Source organism: Kwoniella pini, chromosome 5 (assembly GCF_000512605.2).
Source record: "Kwoniella pini CBS 10737 chromosome 5, complete sequence".
Taxonomy (NCBI): domain Eukaryota; kingdom Fungi; phylum Basidiomycota; class Tremellomycetes; order Tremellales; family Cryptococcaceae; genus Kwoniella; species Kwoniella pini.
Window position 1 is genome coordinate 926,183 of NC_091720.1, and position 15,579 is coordinate 941,761.

General features: G+C 37.9%; 7 protein-coding genes across 7 annotated transcripts; 3 read left to right on the forward strand and 4 right to left on the reverse strand.

Annotated features, from left to right (window-relative positions):
- Positions 1-133: 133 nt before the first annotated feature.
- Positions 134-2,549, reverse strand: I206_104115 (uncharacterized protein; the record flags this gene model as incomplete). Its single annotated transcript, XM_019156044.1, has 4 exons — positions 134-374; positions 468-602; positions 676-2,099; positions 2,172-2,549. 4 exons carry the CDS (start codon positions 2,547-2,549, stop codon positions 134-136), a joined length of 2,178 nt encoding a protein of 725 aa, XP_019011002.1.
- Positions 2,550-3,086: 537 nt separating this feature from the next.
- I206_104116 (ATP-dependent (S)-NAD(P)H-hydrate dehydratase) lies at positions 3,087-4,594 on the forward strand (the record flags this gene model as incomplete). Its single annotated transcript, XM_070202902.1, has 8 exons — positions 3,087-3,174; positions 3,228-3,258; positions 3,323-3,427; positions 3,507-3,597; positions 3,654-3,788; positions 3,855-3,947; positions 4,014-4,303; positions 4,375-4,594. 8 exons carry the CDS (start codon positions 3,087-3,089, stop codon positions 4,592-4,594), a joined length of 1,053 nt encoding a protein of 350 aa, XP_070059003.1.
- An 86-nt stretch (positions 4,595-4,680) lies between these two features.
- Positions 4,681-5,753, reverse strand: I206_104117 (ubiquitin-like protein 5; the record flags this gene model as incomplete). Its single annotated transcript, XM_019156042.1, has 4 exons — positions 4,681-4,698; positions 4,780-4,937; positions 5,022-5,074; positions 5,161-5,753. The coding sequence occupies 4 exons, from the start codon at positions 5,751-5,753 to the stop codon at positions 4,681-4,683; spliced, it is 822 nt and encodes a 273-aa protein (XP_019011000.1).
- A 403-nt stretch (positions 5,754-6,156) lies between these two features.
- Positions 6,157-10,112, forward strand: I206_104118 (uncharacterized protein; the record flags this gene model as incomplete). Its single annotated transcript, XM_070202903.1, has 20 exons — positions 6,157-6,324; positions 6,421-6,543; positions 6,600-6,748; positions 6,813-7,059; positions 7,126-7,242; positions 7,290-7,470; positions 7,525-7,608; positions 7,666-7,796; positions 7,853-8,039; positions 8,109-8,159; positions 8,212-8,235; positions 8,291-8,607; positions 8,664-8,697; positions 8,754-8,993; positions 9,060-9,391; positions 9,475-9,606; positions 9,663-9,719; positions 9,786-9,861; positions 9,938-9,966; positions 10,026-10,112. 20 exons carry the CDS (start codon positions 6,157-6,159, stop codon positions 10,110-10,112), a joined length of 2,766 nt encoding a protein of 921 aa, XP_070059004.1.
- A 129-nt stretch (positions 10,113-10,241) lies between these two features.
- On the reverse strand, positions 10,242-11,162 carry I206_104119 (uncharacterized protein; the record flags this gene model as incomplete). Its single annotated transcript, XM_019156040.1, has 2 exons — positions 10,242-10,761; positions 10,852-11,162. 2 exons carry the CDS (start codon positions 11,160-11,162, stop codon positions 10,242-10,244), a joined length of 831 nt encoding a protein of 276 aa, XP_019010998.1.
- A 429-nt stretch (positions 11,163-11,591) lies between these two features.
- I206_104120 (mitochondrial 37S ribosomal uS13m domain-containing protein) lies at positions 11,592-12,611 on the forward strand (the record flags this gene model as incomplete). The annotated part of the gene is made up of 4 exons (XM_019156039.1): positions 11,592-11,636; positions 11,702-12,099; positions 12,347-12,442; positions 12,527-12,611. The coding sequence occupies 4 exons, from the start codon at positions 11,592-11,594 to the stop codon at positions 12,609-12,611; spliced, it is 624 nt and encodes a 207-aa protein (XP_019010997.1).
- A 183-nt stretch (positions 12,612-12,794) lies between these two features.
- Positions 12,795-15,364, reverse strand: I206_104121 (eukaryotic translation initiation factor 3 subunit L; the record flags this gene model as incomplete). The annotated part of the gene is made up of 10 exons (XM_019156038.1): positions 12,795-12,966; positions 13,034-13,092; positions 13,155-13,551; positions 13,622-13,758; positions 13,823-14,031; positions 14,106-14,474; positions 14,556-14,652; positions 14,710-14,738; positions 14,801-14,951; positions 15,146-15,364. The coding sequence occupies 10 exons, from the start codon at positions 15,362-15,364 to the stop codon at positions 12,795-12,797; spliced, it is 1,839 nt and encodes a 612-aa protein (XP_019010996.1).
- Positions 15,365-15,579: the final 215 nt, after the last annotated feature.

Genomic DNA, 15,579 nt, shown 5'->3' on the forward strand with positions numbered 1-15,579 from the left:
AATTGAAGTGTGAATTTCAAGATACTAATTACATTTTTATTTTTTTGAATTATACAACATTATTTATTATATGATTTAATTTACAAAAAACAAAATAAAAAAAAATAAAATAAAAAAAATCTATATAATATCTTTATTTTCTAGATTTTAATTCTTTTTCCCATCTTAATAATTCTTTTTCAATTGCTTCTCTTCTTTGATTTGGTGTAGGATGAGTTGCTCTTGTCCATAATTTAAACATTGAACCTGTCCAAGAATTTTCTAATAAATTTTTATTTTTTAATTCAATTGGTTGAATTTCATGTAAATCTGCAACAGAAGTTGTAAAATATGATAATGCTTTATTTGGATCAAATCCTGCTAATGCTAATATTCTGTAAAAATTTAATTCCATCATATCAAATTAAAAATTAGTATAAAATCTTTTCCCCAAAAAAAAAGAAAAAAAACCGAAAAAAACCACCCACCTTATACCAGCTAAATCTGCTTCATATTCGTGAATATATTGAAAACCAATTTGACCATATTTATCAGCTAATTCTTCTGTACTTGTTCTTCCCATATTTGCCAAAGCATCATTAACTGTTGGACCAAGGAACCAACTGTGATAAAAGAGAAAACACCATTAGTGTATGTTCACAAATACAAAAGAGGAAAAAAGCCTCATTAACTCACGTGAAAGGCCATATGAAAGCTCTGACCAGATCCATTGTCAATCCTAAAACACTAGGCCATAAGACTTGTTGTTGTGACAGAGTTTCGAGATGATGACTAAGTAGTAAATGACCCATTTCATGGGAAAGAACACAAGCCAAATGTAATGTTTGTTCCTCCGTAGGCTGTGTTACACTTTGTCGAGCGTTCGCTGAAGTTGAGGGTGAAGAAAATAATGAGCTAAAGAAACCTCTTTTTGATTTTGTTTGCTCTATTTCTTCTTGATCTTCAGTCAAGTTTATTTTAGGTTTCAATATCGAATCTAACATGCCTGTATAAACTACTATTCCACCTGCACGTTTTCCACCGAAACCATATGAAAAAGCATTTTCTTCATCCTTATTCATCAACATTAAATTATACGGTGGACCTAATTCTAAATGTTCTTGTCCTGAATGAGGTTCTCCACCAGGTAAAACACTATGTAATCTTGATGAAACTCTTGGTCGAGGAGTAATAGGATGATATGCTGGTGGAGGAGGTATGATTGGTGTAGAATTTGAATTTGCTATTATTAATGATTTCTGTGAATCCGGAATATGAGGACAATCAATTAATGCTGCATTTTCTAATTTCGTTAAAGTAGTTTGAACCCAATTCCATCTCCAGTCATTAAGCGATATTATAGGTGGTGCAGGTGCTTCAGGAGTAGTCAAAAGATTTATAACTGATTTATACCAATTTGGACCTGCTAAACTATTGGAAATTGTATCTTCTTCTTCTGGAGTCAACAAAATCAATCTCCACCTTCCAGTCAAAGGTACTCTTTCTAATCCCGCCAAATAAACTGAAGTAAGTAATAAAAAAGGTAAACCGAAAACAATCATCATTATCCATCTTGAACGCCTATACCATTCTTTAAATACTCTAAGACCTAACCAATATCGTCTAAGAGATAAAACTTCACTTTGTTGAACGGGAGTGAGTTCTTGCCAAGAAACTTCACTAGCTGGAGGTAAAGGAGGCATAAAAAAATGACCTTTCTTTAACCAATGTAAAGCATGACGTTTATCTTTTGAAAATTGTCTAACATTTTTAGGTGATAATCCATCTTTCTCAAAACCTCCTCTCCTAAATCCTGAATGAGGAAAAGGTACAGGATAAGCAATTTGACCTTTATCATTCTCCATACCTCCTGCATCATTATAATCTGAATCTTGATCATAAAAACTTTCAGCATCTTTTGTACTTAAGATAATTCCTTTTTCATCTTCACACCACATTTTCCAAAATTCCTTTGATTCTTCGCTTACTTTAGGTTCAACAACATCTGTTTCTAACCATTTACCAGCTCGAGCCATTTTGAAAGCTGCTAATGTACCAATAGGGAAGAATGAAATGAGAATTCGTGAAAAGGCAGTTGCAGCTGTCAAAATTGATGTGCCCTAAATATACACAGCAATTTGTTTGATCAATTTAGCATACAATTGACAAACAATTATTGTGTGGGGACTCACCTTTAAAATGGCTATTGAAGCGGGCAAGAGAGGTATTGCATCTCTACGTTGAGAAGCATGAAATGATCGTCTTTGTCCATGTATGCGTATTGATGAAGGTACAGCGGAGGTGTGACGACTAGCCCAAGCATTGAGATTCGAAGCTGAGTACGTATTGTACCCTTCTTCGTCAAAAGCACGTCCTTTACCTTTGACATCTATCGTATGGCTAAGACGATGAGAGATATATGGACGTTTCGAAGATGAAGCTTTCGGCGAGGGTATTCTTACCGGGAATGAGGTGACATAAGAGGCGGTGCGGACACTGGGGTACAATGTGAACAATGCGTTGGTTGAAGGAGACATCCGTGAGAATATGACACGTTTAGCGATGAACATCTTGAATCAATTGTCCTCCCATTAAGGAAATCGTTCGCCAAGAGATGAAATTTGAAGTAGAGGAGAGAGAAGAGGTATAATCAGATAAGATTGACAGGAAGATCACAGGATGAAAGGGTGATACCAGAATGAACAAAAATTATAATAACGTGGATGTGAAGTTTGAAGATAACGGATACAGGCCGCGCTTACGACGGAAGTGTCATGTTGAGTTAAATGGTTGATTCGGCAAACCCCAGGCACGATCACTTAGCACTAAAAATAAGCCGATACGAGTACTCGGCATTACAACTTAATTGTAATTCAATTACAAAAAGATAATTCACTTTTTGTCTAACATCGTAATCACAAGAAGTTGGAGCCCCACAATATGAATAAATACACGACGTCATATGCTATTTTGGTGAGATACGCTGTCAGGTTCACTGGAATCATATCTCATTTACAAATTAAAATTCGTTGGAGACTTCAGTTGATCAATTAACTTTCAAAATCTTGAGTTTACTGTACTTATATCCTATTCGTTATATATCCAAGATGGCATCGAAACAACATGCTCATTTGCTCTCATTAGTGAGAAGCATGATACCGCCATTATCACCGAAATTACACAAGGGTCAAGCTGGTAAGTGGGGTTTTCGATTTAGAAAATGTAATATCCGCTAAGATGTTTCATAGGCCGAATTGGTGTTCTCGGTGGATCAGGAGAGTAAGTCAGATCAGCTCTTCTATCGTATCTATTTACTCATTCCTTTGAATGACTTTGTGAATAGTTACTCCGGTGCACCATATTTCTCCTCGATGGGAGCTATGCGATTTGGAGCCGATTTAGCTCATGTGATTTGCGAGCCTGGAGCTGGAGCTGTCATCAAAACATAGTAGGTATTTATAATGATTTTCAATAGCTATACCCTTGTAAACTTCACCCTGATTCGTCTTTATTTTCGTGCTCTGTAGCTCGCCAGATTTGATCGTACATGGCATATTAGATGAATCGAAATCAATGGAAGAAATCAAAGAAGAGCTTAAAGGTATACTAGCTAGACTTGTGAATGATTTTGATTGATGATTTCCCAGATATGTGCTGAATGATTGTCTGAATAGCATGTTCTGATTGTAGGACCAGGATTAGGCCGCTCGCAACATATGCAAAATTGCGCTAAAGTCGCTTTTGAGATCGCTAAAGAGAATGACCAAATGGGTGTTGTCGTAGATGCGGATGGATTGTGGCTCGTACAGGTTGGTCAGATTCGCCGGTCTCATAAAAAGGGATTCAGATTAATTGAAATACTGCGATGTCGATAGAATGAACCACAAGTAGTGATGGATTGGCCTGGTGTACCTCGTATAATCCTTACTCCAAACGTAATGGAATTTAAACGACTCTGCGAGAAGTCGGTACGTCATACAAATCGATTTCATCGTTATCCTGGTATTCAAGTCTGACATTCTAAATCACTTTAGCAAATTGACCCATCCTCATCGCCTGAAACGCTGTGTCCTAAATTAGCTTCAGCTTTAGGAAACGTTACTATAATCCAAAAAGGATCTACAGATATTATTTCCAACGGTCTCCAGATCCCTTCCGCTCTACGACTCGAAGGTTCAGATGAGAAACAAGGTGGACAAGGCGATATACTTGAAAGCGATACGGAAGGAGGTTTGAAAAGAGTTGGTGGACAAGGTGATATACTTAGTGGAAGTACTGGTGTATTGATGGCATGGGGAAGTGAATGGGTACGAGGATCGTATAAGTGAGCATCAATTTTTTCGTTTTTGTCATGCTTCGTTTTAGAAATAATACTAATTTTGATCATTATATTAGACATGTCGGACATCCTCCACCATCAGATAAGGGTATAGCAGAGAATATTCCCTTATTAGCTGCTTATGGTGCATCAACATTCAACAGGACAGTCTCTAAAAGAGGATTCGAAAAGAGAGGTAGAAGTATGGTGACAGGAGATTTGGTGGAATTAGTTGGACCTGTTTACGAGGAATTGTTCGGTACACCAGGCGAACAAGAAGGAAAAGGAAAATTGTGAATGGAAGATTATTAGATCATGAAATATTAGTTTAGATAGATTCATAATGATTACAATGTAGCTTTTTCGTTCGAACATTAAGCAATCTAATACATTTCTAAACTCTAGAATAAAAGGGAAGCATTAGCTGGGGAATTTGACGAACAAGGAAGAGATAATTTGAAGGGAAATTCATATTTACTCACCATTCCGTCATTAATTTCGTAATCTTGTAACGAGACATGATCCTTAAAATTCGTATACCATTTCTTTAATTGAATTTTTTGTGCAGTTGTACCAGTTTGAGCAGCTATTAACTTCTTTAAATCTCCTACTGTGTCTGTTGCTAAACATTTGACACGAACTTAATTTGTTATTGAAAACATTCATCAGCTTTTGAAAATCCTAGCTTATAATCAAGTAAAATTGAATGAAATTATCCGCTCACCTTTTCTACCCATTCGATCGTTCGCTATTACCTCTATGAAACGCATTGACGCTCTACAAGATAAAAACAAGTGTTGAGATCAGCTGTTATTCCCTAATGGCTGACCACATAGGCTCTGAAGTGTAGTGTAAATACTCACATGGAAGGGACTGAAGGTGCTGCTGCCGGTGGTCTCGTTGGAGGACCTCCAGAAGGTCCGGAAAGGGATTCTCTTTCTTTTCTTTCTTCTCGACGTTTTTCTCTATCTCCATCTCTGGGTCGATTCCTATCCCTATCTCGCCTATCATCTCTATCTCTATCTCGTCTATCATCATCTCGCCTATATTCTACTCTATCTGTATCTCTATCACGATAATCTCTATCCTTATAATTATAATTATCACGAGATTGACCTTTAACTCCTATACGATCTAAAGGATCTTCTTTTCTACCTAAACTACCTAAACTCATATTATTACTTGAATTAACATTTCCCATTGTATTTCTAACACCTTGTTCTCTTGTTCCACCAAATCTTTGAGGTATTTCTCCTCTTTCTCTCCTTTCAGCTCTTTCTTTTGCTGTAGGTTCATCATCTAATGGATCTCTACGATTTGCAAATGAGCCTAAAGCAGAAGAGGAAGAAGATGAAGATTTTTTATAAAATGATAATTCTTTAGGTTTTTTTTGATGTCGTGGTGGAGGTGAACGTGAGCGAGAACGAGAACGCCGAGGTGAAAGTGAGCGAGGCATTTCAATTTATGTTGGAAAATACAATAATGTGTATTAGATTAATGGCTATTCCGGCGACTATGGACGGTGATTCTATATTGCACAAGTTGAGTCAAAGAGGTTTGATATAACTTTGATAAATAAGGTATATAGTTGTTGAGCGGCAAGAGCAGCAATCAATAAGTGATAGTAGTTCAAATGGGTGACGGCAATAAAGTAAAAAGAATACTACTACTCTACTTAAATATCTTTGATGGTGCCCCACATTTCAATACCTCATCAACAATAACAATAACAAATATCATTACTCTTTAAATCTCAGGCAGGAAGGAGCAACTGCAGGTTTGAGATCAAGGTTGACTGGACGAGCGACTTATTCTTCATATGAGAGAAGCCAACAAGACAAACCAAGTTTTAGATCAGCATGGAAAATCTTATGACGCAAGGGTCCTCAAGTGGCCGATCCAGCCAAGCCGGACCGTCAAGTAGGCCAATGAATGTTACTCCAACGAGGACGAAGAGGCCTAGAGAAATGAGTACCGTAATCAAGGATGAAGTAGATGACAGATCACCTTCGCCAGAGCTTGACGAGGTGAGCTGAACGTCCGATATGCCTTTTCCTCATATAATATAATTTACGAGAGATATATATGGAATACCGCTGAATGTTAAAGAGGCTTTTTCATAGCATTTCGTCACTTTTAGAACGGACGTAGTTGGCGTACAGTATTATAGAGGTTTAGTAGGAAGAGGAGAATACGTAATGCTGAGAAGAGAACCCGGAAACCAATACGATCCAAATGCTGTTCAAGTGAGTAAAGTCAAGTGTGTCAGTGGAAAATCGACTCAGCTTTGAATTCTCGATAGGTCATAAATGCATCCGGGACTCAAGTCGGGCATATACCACGAGCTGTAGCAGGCAGATTAGCTGAATTAATGGATCATTCGTTGATATCTGTAGAAGGTAGAATGATCGGTCAAAACCTGGATGGAGCAAAGCATTACAAATTGGGAATGTGAGTTTTCCTTTCTACCTTTTCCTCAAGAACGAAGCTGATTTTACGTTAATCGGTATCAAAGGGATTTATCCATTTATGCAAGACCATCTTTGAAAGAAGTCTTACAGACCGAACTATCGTGGACCAAAACAGAGACACAAGTTCAAAAACCTCCCCCTTCAGCCTCCCAACCTGTCTCAGCGTCAGGCTTTAGGGGTCATGGTAATTCTGGAACGGCATTGCCTGGAGCTGATGATCCGACGATGAAGAAATTGTTGGAAGGCTTGAAGCAGATTGGTGAAGATCAAAGGTCAGCTGATAATGTAATGGTGAGCTTTTCCATGTCTCGCAAATGCAGAGGCATTCCAAGCTCAAAAAGTTTCAATCGTTCTCAGGATTCACTGACAGGGGATATCGACGTATCAAAATTGCCTCTACACCCCAATCCACCTGGAGTTGCTAGCGGCCAATTGAATACTGATTTGTTACCTCATCAATCCCAAGCCTTGAAGGTATGTCAGCTTCGTTATATGTGAGATGTACTGATATGGGTGTGTAGTGGATGATTGAACGAGAAAACCCGAAATTACCCTCTTCGCCCAAGGATAAGCCGGTCCAATTCTGGGTCAAGCAGAAAGGCGATCATAAGGATTACTTCCTGAACGTAGCTACGAAGACACCACAATACGATGAACCTGTGTTAGGTAGAGGCGGTATCATTGCTGATGGAATGGGACTGGGTCAGTCTTGCTGCCGCTACGAGCACACACTCAGCTAAATATCAGCTTTTATAGGCAAGACGCTCTCGATCTTATCTTTAATTATGGCTACGAAGAAAGATAAGGTGGATGGCAATTTCGGCAAAACCACTTTGATAGGTGAGCTGCACGTATCAGAATTATTGATTCAGCTCACTGAGTATGAAAAACTTGCAGTGTGTCCACTCTCAGTATTGAGTAATTGGGAAAAGCAGATTGGCGATCATGTCACCCATAATCAAATGACCTTTTACACCTATCATGGATCTTCCAAAGGAGTCACTGCAAAAACTCTAGAGCAGTACGATGTGAGCTTTGGGAATTTTCGTCATGTCTCACCTTGATACTGATACTCATCTTACAGGTGATCATCACAACATATAATGCAGTCGCTGCTGAAGCACCACTTGATCCCTCGAATAACGGTAGAAGTCCGCAAAAAGTTAAGAAAGCGAAGGTAGCTCCCACGACTGCTGGCCCTTTGTTCAAGGTGAAATGGAAAAGGGTAGTTGCTGATGAGGGGCATGTTTTGAGAAATCCTAAAGCTAAAAGTAAGTCTAGGTGTGCTAATTTAGAGATGCTATCACTCGAACACGGAGCTGATGTTTTCATTCCGGCAGTGACTCAGGGTTTTGCAGCATTACAAGCAAATCGAAGATGGGTCTGTACAGGTGAGTTGAGCCTTCTTGAACGAACTCGATCAGCTCACGAAGTTGTTGTTAGGTACACCAATTGTCAATTCTCCGAGTGCGTCGTTCATGCAACGGCGAACACAGTGGGATACGGCTAACAAGTTCTATAGGTGATCTTGGTTCTCTTCTCACTTGTTTGCAGATATGTAAACCTCTCGACAAATCCGAATATTTCAAGACCCTTCTCCTCAGACCCCTCAGGAGAGGCGACCCTACGGCCGGTAAACTATTACAAGCACTAGTCGGAGAAGTCCTTCTTCGCCGAACGAAGGATTCGAAAGATTCCAAAGGCAGAAAACTCATCGAACTACCGAAGATCGAATATTTCCGTGTGGGTGTCAAGCTTGACGAGGAGACGAGGAAGGGATACGATGAGATTCTGGAAGGTAGTAGACAAAGGTTTAGGGAAGCTTTGGAGACTGGTCAGGTAGGCATCATTAAACTGCCCCAAGAAGTGAGCATCAGCTGACGACCGCGGCGAAGGGGACTGCAAATGTCTTGAGCATGCTGACAAGAAGTAAGCCGCTCGATTCAGAAACGAGGCTCGGCTGACAGAGTGGTTTCTGATCTTAGTGCGCCAGCTCTGCCTCTCGTCTCAGCTTGTACCTCAGTCATTCCTTGATGATCTTCGTCGACCGATACCAAAGATACCTACTGGCCCGGCCATATCAATATCCTCACTAACGGCTGGAAAGAGAGAGGAACTTATAGCGAAATTGCGTACATACGTCGAGGAAGATACGGAATGCGGAGTATGTTATGATGAAGCTGAATTTGCCAAGAGGCCATGTATAACAGATTGCGGACACGCTTGTAAGTCTTTTGTCCTACTTCACGTATATCCTTACGAAGGAGAAGATCCGCTGACCGTTGAAACAGTCTGTTATCCGTGTATTGAGCGTATCCTTCTTACAGCACCCCTATGTCCCATGGACCGACATCCAATTGGACTTCCATCGATATTGGAATTACCCCCTGACCAGATTGTGGATGATTACGTGGATCCCTCAGATTCCTCACAAGCTAAATCTCTGCTTCCAGTCAAATCAGCTAAAATTGACGAATTAGTAAAATACTTGAAAGTCTTTCCTTCGGACGAGAAGACTTTAGTATTTAGTCAATTCACGAGCTTCTTAGATCAAGTAGCTATCAGTTTGACCGGCGAAGGTATCGCTTGGACGAGGTTTGACGGAAGAATGAATGCTGCGAAGGTGAGTTGCATAATCCCTTGCAGCTTATCGAGTAACTCTCATGAGGAGTTTGCAAGCTGATCTAGCGTGTGATGATGATAAAGAGACAACAGGTGATAAGCGAGTTCCAGCGACCTCTTACTGAGAAGAATAGTAAAGTCCCCAGAGTAATGTTGATTTCCCTAAAATCCGGTGCAGTTGGTTTGAACTTGACTGCTGCCTCGAATGTGTTTTTGGTAAGCTACCTGTCTCGCGATTACGATAGGCCATGCCAGCTAAAAGATACATAAAGTGCGATCCTTGGTGGCAGAGTGCTATTGAAGCACAAGCGATTGACCGAGTACATAGAGTGAGTTGATATCAGCACTGCTGATTCGGGAGATACGACAGACTGCTAATGGGTCCAAACTCGTAGATGGGTCAAAGGAAGGAGGTTAGGGTATTCCAATTGATTGCCGAAGATACGGTGGAATCAGCAGTTCTTGATATACGTGAGTATTTTCAAGCGCAGATGGATCATTCCGAATATTGATCCAGTATTCTGATTCACCTTCTCCACCGTCTTAGAGAAAAGGAAAGACGCCTTGGTTGCTAAGGTAAGCGATCATCTCGACTTCGAAAACTGCGTTGCACTAAATTGAATACGTTGTCATAGGCTTTTGAGAAATCAAGCAAAGAAAGCAAGATGACTAAGAAAGAAGCCAGATTCGAGGAAATGAAAGAATTACTTGGTGTCAAGTGAAACGTTGATTGATCTAGTTAAAAGCGAAGAAAGCTTTTTGTTATTTGTTAATGATATATATTCAAGACGATCGATATAATTAATAAAAAAATGCATATGCTATGTCATATTTTTTTAGTCCAATGTAATTTAAGCATTTAAAGTATCTTGAATTATATTTTGGTGACCGTTATTATTAACACTTTCAAATAAATTTAATCTAATTCTTTCCTTTTTTGGTCTTTTTTCTAAACGTCTTTTATTTAAATGTGATCTTTCTAAAATAGTAGTTAAAAAAGGTTTTCTATCTTTCCATTGTAAAATTTGTTGATTATTTCTTTTAATTTTATTTTGAAAATTATTTAAACTTCTTTCAAATTCTTCTTTTTTTCTTAATTCTTTATTTTTGTTTAAATTAAAAAATAATTTACCTGGTGATTGTTCATTATTAATTAATTTTTTCCAATGTTCATTAAAATCCCATTTTGGTATATTATTTAAATTTGATTGTTTAATTTCATTTAATTTCCATAAAAATATAGGTTTTCCTCCTCCTCCTCCTGTATTGGTAGAAGTAGAAGAAGAAGATTGTTGATGTTGTTTTTGTTGTGAAGTTTTAATTAAAAGTGATTGTGATTGTAATGTAGCTAATACTCTTGATTTTAAATATCTATTTTAAGAAAAAAACACAAAAGAAAAGTAAAAATTACTCAGTAAAGCGATTAAATAAACCCCCACAAAAAAATAAAAATAAACTCACGATGTTGAAATAAATGGATGTCCTTCTGGAATTATATTAATTCCTTTTTGATTTTTATTGTTATTTATTAAAACATTTTTTCCTTTTCCTTTTATACTATTTTCACCTATTAAAGTTGTTAAAGTTGAAGAACTTGTAGAAGAAGAAGAAGAAGAAGATTGTTGATTATAAGATGGATTTTCAATTTGATATATTTTTAAACCTTCTTTAATTATTTCTTTAGTTGATAATCCTTCAACAGGTGAAGATTGAAGAATTTGATGAATTAATCCAAAAGCTTTAGGTAAAGGAGATTTTGAAGGTAATGACATTTTTATTGAATTGGATATATATCTATTCAATTGATGATGATGTTGTTTTTGTTGCAGAAGATATATATGTATGATTTCGTGATTTTATGATAAATAATGACTTTTGACTTTGGACTTTGAATCGTTGAAATAATACTCTTGGTTGATATCTTGAACTGTACGGTGAAGAAAAGTAACTCCGTTAATTCATCCTTGAATGTGGCACTTTTGAATTTCAAGTTAATTCATTTGACTTGACTTCAGAGGAGAACATCTCTTGACTTTCATAACGAAATATATATATATCACGTCTATTTCAATTTGTGTAATTTCACCCAATCCAACAATCATTACTTTTAACTTTCTAATTCGTCTCATTCGTATTGAAGACTTATCAGACTTCTAATTTCAATCTCAACAAAAATCAGGAAAACCTCCTATCTTGTAAAAATGCATTTGTTAGGACATAATTTACCAGATCATAAACCTTTAAAGGTGAATGAATACATTTATAATCATGAAATAAACGTATCATAAGCTGATTTTCCTCTATATGTCAGATCGCTCTTTTAACATTTTATGGACTTTCACATACATTATCATCAAGATTATTAGCTAGATTATCAATTCATTCAGAAGCATTAGTTTCAGATTTAACAGAACCTCAATTAACTTCTTTATCTGCTTATTTATCTTCACCTTCAACAACTTTAAAATCTCAAAAAGATTCTTTAATTAAATTATCACCACCCGGTGGTAGAATTTTATCTTTACCCAATAATCATAATAATAAATTTAATTTTGAATTAAATAACAATAGTAATAATGCAAATTTGAATTTAAAAGGAAAAGGAAAAGAAGATCCATTAGATGAATTATTACTTGAAACTGAAGCTAGAAGAAGTATGCAATCTGATATTGCACATTTAAGAATGGTTGGAACATATAGAGGAAAAAGGTTATTAAATTGTTTTTTTTTTAATCATTTTCATATTTTATCATGTTTTTGGAAATCAATTATGAAGGAATAAACAATTATTCATTTAGATGATCTGATTTTCAAAAGTAATAAAATATCAATTTTACTTGTTTTTACTTTTCAAGGAGGAAAATCGAAAGGATTGAATTGAAATGATGTATAAAAAAAATAATAATAAATTGAAATATTAAGCTGATTATTTTTACCCGTTTATTTATTTTAACAGACACGCAGCTGGATATCCTGTACGAGGTCAAAGAACTCAAACAAATGCTTCAACAGCTAAGAAACATAATAGAGTAGAAAGAAGAGGTTTTACAACGTGAGTTCGCGGCTCTTTTTTTTTGTTGGGTGGTATTAAGGATATTCCTGCTCATCTAACCTTTTTCACACCTATATTTTCCAGATCTGTTATTCGTCCTTCATTCGGTATTACACAAATCCCTTCTCCACCTTCACGCATACTCAGAGAATTATCTCGAATAGCATAATTCAGTCATGCATCGCCATCAATGTATAATAACCTGTGTTACGGTTTACCAAGTTTATAGAGTCACAGTTGAAAGTTACACTCGGTGAGGAGATGCAAATGGTGATGCATAGAGAAGCATCAATCTATGAGTGTATACATTATATCCTATCATCTTCAGTCGGACTTTCACTCTAAACCTCGCCTATTGAGCAGCAGTGACTACCCTCGCTCGCTTTGGTTGCCATGCAGCACCAGTCTTCTTAATCTCGTTTTTGTCCTGCGGTGCTCCTGTTGTTGCTGTCGCTGGTTTACGTTGAATAGGTAGAGGAGATGCTTTTATTGTGTTGAAAACTCTTTGAGAATGTTCAGCGTTTCTACAGAAAAAAAAAGGTTGGATATCAGCTTGGCATTCTTGTTAGATATGCGTGATTCAAAGCTCACCTAATGAAGAAACCTGCAAATCGCCTATGAGAAGTAGTCTCCTCCACATGCACCATTGCCTTAATTTACAGATATTGATCAGCATAAATCTGACCGAGGGAGAAGATGTCTGTTCACTCACTCCGTCGATTGTGAAATCCAAGTTATTTGTAACGATCCTTTCTCCATCCAATAATTTGTCTTGTGCTTGTCCTTTGGCATACGTCCTGGAAGCTGCTTTAAGTACCATGAGTTGTTGTAAAACTTCTTCTTCATCCCCTTCATCTTGAGAAAAGGTCACCAATTTCGAAGCGTCAATGGAAGTGTATAATTTTAATAGTTGACGAACATTCGAAACGCCTTTAACGGCCACTACGTCAGAGATGAACAAGTCTAAGAATCGTTGAGTAGCATCTATCGGTGGGTTGGCAAGGTAAGCTTCGAGAGCGGAAGGATCTTCATATGGTGGTGGATTGACATTCAGGTATTTTGGCGAGGCTGAAAGGAATAGGTCTTTGAAGGTCTCGAGGGCCTCATCACTACCGCATGATCGCGTCAGCTATGCCCGTTTCATTGATTGAATTTGAGAAATCCTGCTGCTGAACTCACCCTCCTCGTTGTAAAATTGCTAATTGATCTGCATAGTGCTCCTTGACAATGCTCATTATACTTTCGTCTGAAGGTCCAGGAGAAAGGGTGGTGCAGATTGCGAGGAGAGCGTACATCCTTTCACATTGCTTAGCGATCTGCATTTATTGAAACCGTCAGCTTTGTCAAGAAAAACAGTGATGTTGCGATTATCTGACTAACCGATCCATATTGGTACGACCTGGTGTGGTATTGTTTCATCCTGATGAAGAAGATCAATACAGAGATGAAAGTCTTGATGGCATCTGGCCATCTGCCTAAAGCCATATAGGCACATCCGACGTGGTAGTATGTGGTGACGTGACAAGCTGTGATTCGAGTCAAGAAAGCACCGCCTGAAAGGTCGACATGTTCCATGGTTTGAAGGGCCACTATAGGCACAACAACAAATGGTCATGATTCGCTCATTAGGCAATATGAAGAGAAGGGAAAAATGAAAACATACAAGTGGGATCACCTAAAAGGACATGTACTCTCAACAAGCAGATTAATGAGAAATAACCCAAATTCCTGTACAGTGGTTTACTTCCGTAATCCCCAGCGATCTCAGCTACTTCTTCAGGTGATTTACCTTCTTTTTCAGCTTTGAGTTGTTCATTGATTTGGGATTTTTGTACTAAGGAATAAAGGACGTTGAGGACTGAGTAACATGACCAGATATGTTGAGCTTCTGCCAAAGCTTCTAATTCCTCTTCGTTCTTGTTCTTGGGATTTGCTCTCCATGATGCGAAAGATGAGAATTGGTAAACGAATTCATCTAACATATCCCATAACCATTGAATTGGGAGATCCAGAGGGACAGGGCCTTCAGAGTCTACGTTAAGGGAAATTGAGTCAGCATAGCTGCAAATACTTCTCGTATAGAAACCCCGTCTTTGTAAATCGAGGAACTCACTTAATAGATAATTGAAGAGTTCACAGATGTTTTCGTATGATTGGAATCGATCATCGATAGTAGGTTGAAGTTTAGCATAAACATGTCGAAAGTAAAGCTACGAAAGGAAGATGTAAGTTTTTGTCGAGGAAAATGCAGAGCATGATCAGCTTACTTCTCGGTAAAGTGTCAAGAAAACTTGATCTAATGAAAGTAACTCCCATATCAGCTGAATGCAGGACTACAGTTTGAGCAACCTGACTCACCATTTCCGACTAATGGAGAAATCAATTCAGCTTCAGGCCATTCGTTTTGTGAGTAATGAGCTTGAGTAAGCTTGTTCCATCCACTTTCGTACATATTTGTGATGGTTGGAAGATCATTTTCGAGGATTGCTTGGTGGAAAAGGACAAGGAACTGCAAATCCAATCAACAGGGTTTTAGCTCTACGCCTATGGTAATTCCAGCATGCCCCTCTCCATCTTTTTCTTCGTCCCAAAATTCCCATCCTGGAAAGCTCCTCACATTCGCTTCACAGCTTTCATGAGCCGACGCTCTAGCATCTTCCCGTATAACCATGATTGAATTCCTCAAGATATATCTTTACTTACCCTCTTTACATCCTCAGGAACCTGCTCCAAAGCCTGTAATTGCTCTTGTTCTTGCTCAGCGACCATTAATTGTTGCTGAGCGTAAGCATGTTGCTCCAATTCCTGCAATCTTCTATATTCATCTGCCTCTGAATCCGGGTTGTACGATTGAACAGGTACAGCTAAAGAAGATAATAATTCATCTTCTGCTGGTTCGTAAAAAGCGGTTGGGTCGGCCATTTTTGCGATTTTTTAGGTATTTCTTTCTTGAAGGTGATTATAATTCAAAGAAAGAGTGAATATATGATATGTTTGGTCGATATGTTGACCTTTTTAGATGACCTTTGAATTGTCAACTCAACCTTGAAATATCAATATTGAAAAACAACGAACAAAAGTCTCCCAATTGCTGTTACTGCTCGACCTCACGAGGCGAAGAAGTTGGTTTAAAACGC